General features: G+C 39.1%; 2 protein-coding genes across 4 annotated transcripts in view; one reads left to right on the top strand and one right to left on the bottom strand.

Moving 5' to 3' along the window:
• LOC133603802 (C-type lectin domain family 4 member G-like) overlaps positions 1–7,500 on the bottom strand; it is a 72,900-nt gene that overhangs the window by 28,685 nt on the left and 36,715 nt on the right. The gene's annotated exons all lie outside the window — the stretch shown is intronic.
• Positions 5,290–7,500, top strand: part of nes (nestin) — an 18,121-nt gene continuing 15,910 nt past the window's right edge. Inside the window, exon 1 of the mRNA XM_061957058.2 lies at positions 5,290–6,166. Coding sequence (XP_061813042.2) covers positions 5,339–6,166 — 828 coding nt within the window. The 5' untranslated portion in view covers positions 5,290–5,338. The remainder of the gene's footprint in view (positions 6,167–7,500) is intronic.

Raw genomic sequence — 7,500 nt, 5'->3', positions numbered from 1 at the left:
TTGCGGAGAGTGTTTATAGGCGTTTTCCACCATTCTTCCAAAAGCGCATTGGTGAGGTCACACACTGATGTTGGTGGAGAAGGCCTGGCTCTCAGTCTTCGTTCTAATTCATCCCAAAGGTGTTCTATAGCAGTATTTTTCAACCTTTTTTGAGCCAAGGCACATTTTTTGTGTTGAAAAAATGCGGAGGCACACCACCAGCAGAAATCACTAAAAAACAAAACTCAGTTAACAGTAAAAAGTTGTCGCAATTGTTGGATATGACTTTAAACCATAACCAAGCATGCATCACTATAGATCTTGTCTCAAAGTAGGTGTACTGTCACCACCTGTCACATCACGCTGACTTATTTGGAGTTTATTGCTGTTTTCTTGTGTGTAGTGTTTTAGTTCTTGTCTTGCGCTCCTATTTTGGTGGCTTTTTCTCTTTTTTTTGGTATTTTCCTGTAGAAGTTTCATGTCTTCCTTTGAGCGATATTTCCCGCATCTACTTTGTTTTAGCAATCAAGAATATTTCAGTTGTTTTTAATCCTTCTTTGTGGGGACATTGTTGATTGTCATGCCATATTCAGATGTACATTGTCTTTGCTCCACAGTAAGTCTTTGCTGTCATCCAGCATTCTGTTTTTGTTTACTTTGTAAGCCAGTTTAGTTTTAGTTTCGTTCTGCATAGCCTTCCCTAAGCTTCAATGCCTTTTCTTAGGGGCACTCACCTTTTGTTTATTTTTGGTTTAAGCATTAGACACCTTTTTACCTGCACGCTGCCTCCCACTGTTTCCGACATCTACACAGCAATTTGCTATCGGCTGCCACCTACTGATATGGAAGAGTATAACGTGGTAAGTCTGTCGATCTCCAGACAGTACAGAAACTCAACAACAACACATCATTTGCAGACTATAATTACTGGTTTGCAAAAAATATTTGTAACCAAAATAGGTGAAACTAGATCATCTCCCACGGCACACCAGACTGTATCTCACGGCACAGTGGTTGAAAAACACTGTTCTATAGGGTTCAGGTTAGGACTCTGAGCAGGCCAGTCAAGTTCATCCACACCAGACTCTGTCATCCATGTCTTTATGGACCTTGCTTTGTGGAAGAGGAAGGGGGCCCGCTCCAAACTGTTCCCTAAAGGTTGGGAGCATGGAATTGTTCAAAATGTTTTGGTATCCTGGAGCATTCAAGGTTCCTTTAACTGGAACTAAGGGGCCAAGCCCAACTCCTGAAAAACATTTGTTGCACAGGTGGCATCCTATGACAGTTCCACGCTGGAAATCACTGAAAGCGGCCCATTCTTTCACAAATGTTTGTAGAAACAGTCTCCATGCCTAAGTGCTTGATTTGATACACCTGTGGCCGGGCCAAGTGATTAGGACACCTGATTCTGATCATTTGGATGGGTGGCCAAACACTTTTGGCAATATAGTGTATAACCTTGGAGGAAAATCTAATTTAAAACATGTGTATGCTCGTACAACACTTAAAACCTTTAGCATATCAGTATGTGGAATTAAATGATGGAATGGATTAACCAAGGAAACCAAACAAAGCACCAATATGATTCAGTTTAAGAGACTGTTCAAACTAGTTCAAACTTATATTTGTATCAACCATCTGCCAGCTTTCCCCCACTTATCAATTGTATACAATTTTTTTTTTTTTAAATGATCACTTTTATATTATCATAAAACCGACTATTTTGTAATTATTTACAATTTTTTAAATAATTATTTCTATGTATTTTTTGCTTGCTCGTGTCGTTTTGTTAGTTCCTCCCCTTTTCCTACGTAGCCAATATGGCGACTGATAATTGATTGCTAAGTGTTTATCACTCACTAGTAATACACGCTCACCATTTTGCGTACAATATTGATTGAATTGATTGATTGAAACTTTTATTATTAGATTGCACAGTTCGATACATATTCCTTACAATTGATAACTAAATGGTAACACCCGAATAAGTTTTTCAACTTGTATCAATTCATGGTATAAATATATACGATCATCATAATACAGTCATCACACAAGTTAATCATCAGAATATATACATTGAATTATTTACATTATTTACTATCACATCCGAGTATTGTCAGTTACTGCATTTTATCGTACTTATTGTATTAACACAAGTGCACTAACTGAGACTCAACAACCGCAACAGTTTCTCTCAGGTCAGTCTGTGTAATTACCACAAGCGCCACTAGAGGTCGCTGCTTGCAGGCAACTTAAGTGCAAGTGCTTTCTTTTTGTTGTTGCTGACATTCTTGAACTTTAAGTATCTTTTACTGAAAAATATTGAATTAAAGTAGAAATTCTACACTACATTTGAAACATGATATCGTTTTTATTTCTCATCAATTGTTGTGCTTTAAGAAGAGAGTTTATTTCCATTGAGGCATATTACCAAAGGATCAGTTGTAGTACTTGTACTTGTGTATTTGTAGTAGGGCCTACTTGTAGTCTCTTTTAGTTGTAATACTTGTAGTTTATTTTAGTTATATTAATTGTTGTGGTGTATTTGTAGTTTCTTGTAGTATTTCTAGTGTTATAGTTGTAGTTTTTTGTAATTGTAGTACTTTCAGTAGTGTACACTGCTTTCTTTAGTGTGTAGTACTTGTACTTTCTAGTAATAGCAGTACTTGTAGTAGTGTAATTGTAGTTTATTGCAGTAGTGTACTTGTAGTTGTAGTACTTGGAGCGGGGTACTTGTAGTTTATTGTAGTCGTGTACCTGTTGTGGTGTATTTGTAGTTTATTGTAGTATTCCTAGTGTTATAATTGTAGTACTATCAGTAGTGTACAGTACTTTTAGTGTACAGTACTTGTAGTTTATTTTAATTGCAGTATTTGTAGTTGTGTAATTGTGGTTTATTGCAGTAGTTTACTTGTAGTTGTAGTACTTGGAGCGGGGTGATTGTAGTTTATGGTTGTAGTGTACTTCTGGTTGTGTACCTGTAGTTTATTATAGTAGTAGTACTTGTAGTAATTTACTTTTAGATTATTGTAATATTAGTACTTGGAGTATTGGACATGCATTTTATTGTAGTTGTAGTAAATAAATAAATAAATTGTTGTAGTACATGCAGTAGTGTAATTTATTTCACCATTTAGTACTTGGGAGTAATGTACATGTGTTTTATAGTTGTAGTGGTACTTATAGTAGTGTATATATTTATAGTTTATTGTTTTAGTAGTATTTGTGGTAGTGTACTTATGGTTTATTGTAGTAGTAGTACTTGTAGTAGTGTATTTATAGTTTATTGCAGTAGTAGCATTTGTGGTGATGTACATATAGTTTATTGCAGTAGTAGTACTACTTGTAATAGTGTATATATAGTAGTAACAGTAGTACTTTTAGTAGTATACTTACAGTTTATTGTAGTAGTAGTAGTAGTATTTGTAGTAGTACTTAGAATTTACTGTAGTAGTAGTAGTATTTGTTTTAGTGCTTGTATATTTGTAGTACAATTTAGTTTATTGCAGTAGTAGTATTTGTGGTAGTACTTAGTTTATTGTTGTAGTAGCAGTACTTGTAATAGTGTATATATAGTTTGTTGTAGTAGTAACAGTAGTACTTTTAGTAGTATACTTACAGTTTATTGTAGTAGTAGTAGTAGTAGTATTTGTAGTAGTACTTAGAATTTACTGTAGTAGTAGTAGTAGTAGTAGTATTTGTTTTAGTGCTTATATATTTGTAGTAGAATTTAGTTTATTGCAGTAGTAGTATTTGTGGTAGTACTTATAGTTTATTGTTGTAGTAGCAGTACTTGTAATGGTGTACATATTGTTTATTGCAGTAGTGTTCTTATAGTTTATTGTCGTATTAGTACTTGTAGTAGTGTACCTGTATTTTGTTGTAGTTGTAGTACATGCAGTGGTGTACTTTTAGCTAATGTTACCATTTCGTACTTGGAGTAGTGTATTTGTAGTTTATTGTAGTAGTGTCCTTATAGTTTATTGTACTATTATTGTATGTAGTAATATTTGTTGTAGAGTGCTCATAGTTTATCTTTGTATTAGTTCTTGAAGTGGTGTACCTGTATTTTCTTGTCGTAGTAGTAGTAGTACTTGGAGTAGAGTACTTAGTTTATTGTAGTAGTAGTACCTGTTATAGTGTAAATATAGTTTATTGTAGAAGTAATGTTACTTGAAGTAATGTACTTATAATTTATTGTAGCAGTAGTATTTGTGGTAGTAGTTATCATTTACTGTGGTAGTATTTGCGGTAGTACTTATAGTTTATTGTAGTAGAAGTAATTGTGGTAGATCTAGTTTGTTGGTGTATTAGTACTTGAAGTAGTGTACCTGTATTTTTTTGTAGTAGTAGTACTTGGAGTAGAGTACTTAGTTTGTTGTAGTAGTAGTACCTGTGATAGTGTAAATACAGTTTATTGTAGAAGTAATATTACTTGAAGTAATGTACTTATAGTTTATTGTAGCAGTAGTATTTGTGGTAGTACTTATAATTTACTGTGGTAGAGTACTTATATTTTTTTGTAATAGTAGTAAGTGTGGTAGAGTACTTAGTTTATTGTAGTAATAGTACCTGTGATAGTGTAAATATAGTTTATTGTAGAAGTAATATTACTTGAAGTAATGTACTTATAGTTTATTGTAACAGTATTTGTGGTAGTACCATGAGTTAATGCAACAAAATTTCATTCTTATCTGCACTGCAAAGTTCAAATTTGAATGACAATAAAAGGAAGTCTAAAAAAAAAAAATGTCTAATTTACTGTGGTAGTACTTATTGTAGTAGTAGTAATTGTGGCAGAACTAGTTTGTTGGTGTATTGGTAGTGTAGCTGTATTCTATTCTAGTGGTAGTACTTGGAGTAGAGTACTTAGTTTATTTTAGTAGTAGTACTTGTAGTTATGTACACTACACACCACCAAGAGATCAATAAAGTATATGGGATGTATTATTATAAGGTAATGTAATGTGGTATTATGATGTAATCTAATATAATATTATATGATGTGATCTAATATAATGTAATATAATATTAAATGATGTGATCTAATATAATGTAATATAATATTAAATGATGTGATCTAATATAATGTCATGTAAAATGAAATAGTTGACTATAAGTTGCTTCCATGAAGGTGAGTGATTAATGTTGAGCAGTAGAAGAGTTAATGTTGAGATGACATCACTTCCTGTCCTCCATTAAGCTCCTCCCACAACAGCCCCTCTCTCTCTCCAGCAGCCACCTCCCCCTCCCCCTCCTCCTTCATTAGCTGCAGCCCGGGTAGTCAGCGGCCACTCGGGCTGAGCTGCCAGGAGCTTCACTGCCTCAGGTCCAGTTGGAGGTTCTGTCCCGTGAGTCCATGGAGAGGCACGCTCATGCACACTTCCAGCGAGGTCACCTGGCCCAGGAGAAGCACCAGATGCTGGACCTGAACCGACGCCTGGAGAGCTACCTGGGCCGGGTAAAATCCCTGGAGGAGGAGAACGCGCTGCTCGCCCAGGAGATCCGAGCCCTGCGGCGCGGCAATGACGGCGCCTCGGCGAGGAAGAAGAACATGGAGAAAGAACTCTGTGAGGCCAGAGTGGCGCTCGACGCGGCTTGGAGGGACCGAGTCTGCACGGAGATAGAGGTCCGCAAGCTGAGCGAGGAGTTGCAGGTTTTGGACTGGCACTGGCAGCAGGAGGCTCAGGCCCATGTAGAAGCCAAGACCAAGGTGGAGGTGAGCAGGAAGGAGCTGGAGGAGGAGCACAGAGCTCAGAGGTGGCTCAGGGAGAAGATCGGCCAGCTGGAGGATGAAATGAGCCTCCTGGTTCAGACCCATCAGCAGGACGTGGCCCACTTGGAAGCGACCCTGACCCATTCCACGGCGTCGGTGCCGACCCGCTTCGCTCAGAGGGGCAACGCGACTTCTGACCTCCACCAGCTGGAGCAGGAGCTCCACCACAGGGCCACCAGAGCCTGGCAGGAGATGGCGGAGGCCTACCAGGCCCAGTTGGTTGGGCTGGAGGAGTCTCTGAACCAGAATCAAGCCCGCTTGAGCCAAGCGGACCGGGAAAAGAGCGAGAACCAGGCGAAGCTGCGAGCGCTGGAGAGGGACATGGTCTCTGCTCAAGACGTCAGGCTGCATCTGGAGAGGAGTGCAGACCAGCAGCAGGAGGAACACATGCAGAACATCCACACACTGCAGGTGAGATCTTCTTGGTGGTCTTCATACCTTCTACTGCTTTAAGTCCATTACTCAACAGCTTTGTTATAGTCTGAAACAGTGGTGTCAAACTCGTTTTTTATTGAGGGCCATTTTAATTGATATGGTGGACCACATTGAATGATGTGGCGGGCCACTTTAAATAATGTGGCAGACCACGTTGAATGACATGGCGAGCCACACTAAATGACAGACCAGATTACATGATGTGGAGGACCACATTAGTTGATGTGGCGGACCACATTGAATGGCATGGGGGGGGCCACATTAAATGATGAGACCACATTGAATGACATGGTGGACCAAATTTAATGACGTGGCAGGCCACATTAAATGATGTGGCGGACCCTGATTAATGATGTGGCAGACCACATTGAATGGCATGGTGGGCCACCTTTAAAGATGTGGCAGAGCCCAATAAATGACATGGTGGGCAACTTTGAATGATGTGGTGGACCATGTTAAAAAATGTGACGGACCTTATTAAAAGACATGGCGGGCCACACTAAATGACAGACCACATTACATGATGTGGAGGACCACATTACTTGATGTGGCGGACCACATTGAATGGCATGGGGGGCCACTTTAAACGATGAGACCACTTTGAATGACATGGTGGACCAAATTTAATGATGTGGCAGACCACATTGAATGATGTGGCGGGCCACTTTAAATGATGTGGCGGACCATGATTAATGATGTGGCAGACCACATCGAATGGCATGGCGGGCCACATTTAAAGATGTGGCAGAGCCCAATAAATGACATGGTGGGCAACTTTGAATGATGTGGTGGACCATGTTAAAAAATGTGACGGACCTTATTAAAAGACATGGCGGGCCACCCTAAATGACAGACCACATTACATGATGTGGAGGACCACAGTGAATGGCATGGGGGGGCCACATTGAATGATGAGACCACATTGAATGACATGGTGGACCAAATTTAATGATGTGGCAGACCACATTGAATAATGTGGCGGGCCATTTTAAATTATGTGGTGGACCCACATTAAATGATGTGGCGGACCATGTTTAATGATGTGGCAGACCACATTGAATGGCATTGCGGGCCACATTTAAAGGTGTGGCAGAGCCCAATAAATGACATGGTGGGCAACTTTGAATGATGAGGTGGACCATGTTAAAAAATGTGACGGACCTTATTGAAAGACATGGCGGGCCACTTTAAAAGAGGTGGCAGAGCACATTAAATGACAGTGTGCCACATTGAATGATGTGGCAGACCACACTGAATGATGTGGCAGACCACACTGAATGACATTACGGCCCATTTTAAATGATGTGATA

The sequence above is a fragment of the Nerophis lumbriciformis genome, linkage group LG04 (assembly GCF_033978685.3).
Source record: "Nerophis lumbriciformis linkage group LG04, RoL_Nlum_v2.1, whole genome shotgun sequence".
Taxonomy (NCBI): domain Eukaryota; kingdom Metazoa; phylum Chordata; class Actinopteri; order Syngnathiformes; family Syngnathidae; genus Nerophis; species Nerophis lumbriciformis.
The sequence above is the reverse complement of the archived record's forward strand: the minus strand, read 5'-3'. Positions and strand labels throughout refer to the sequence as shown.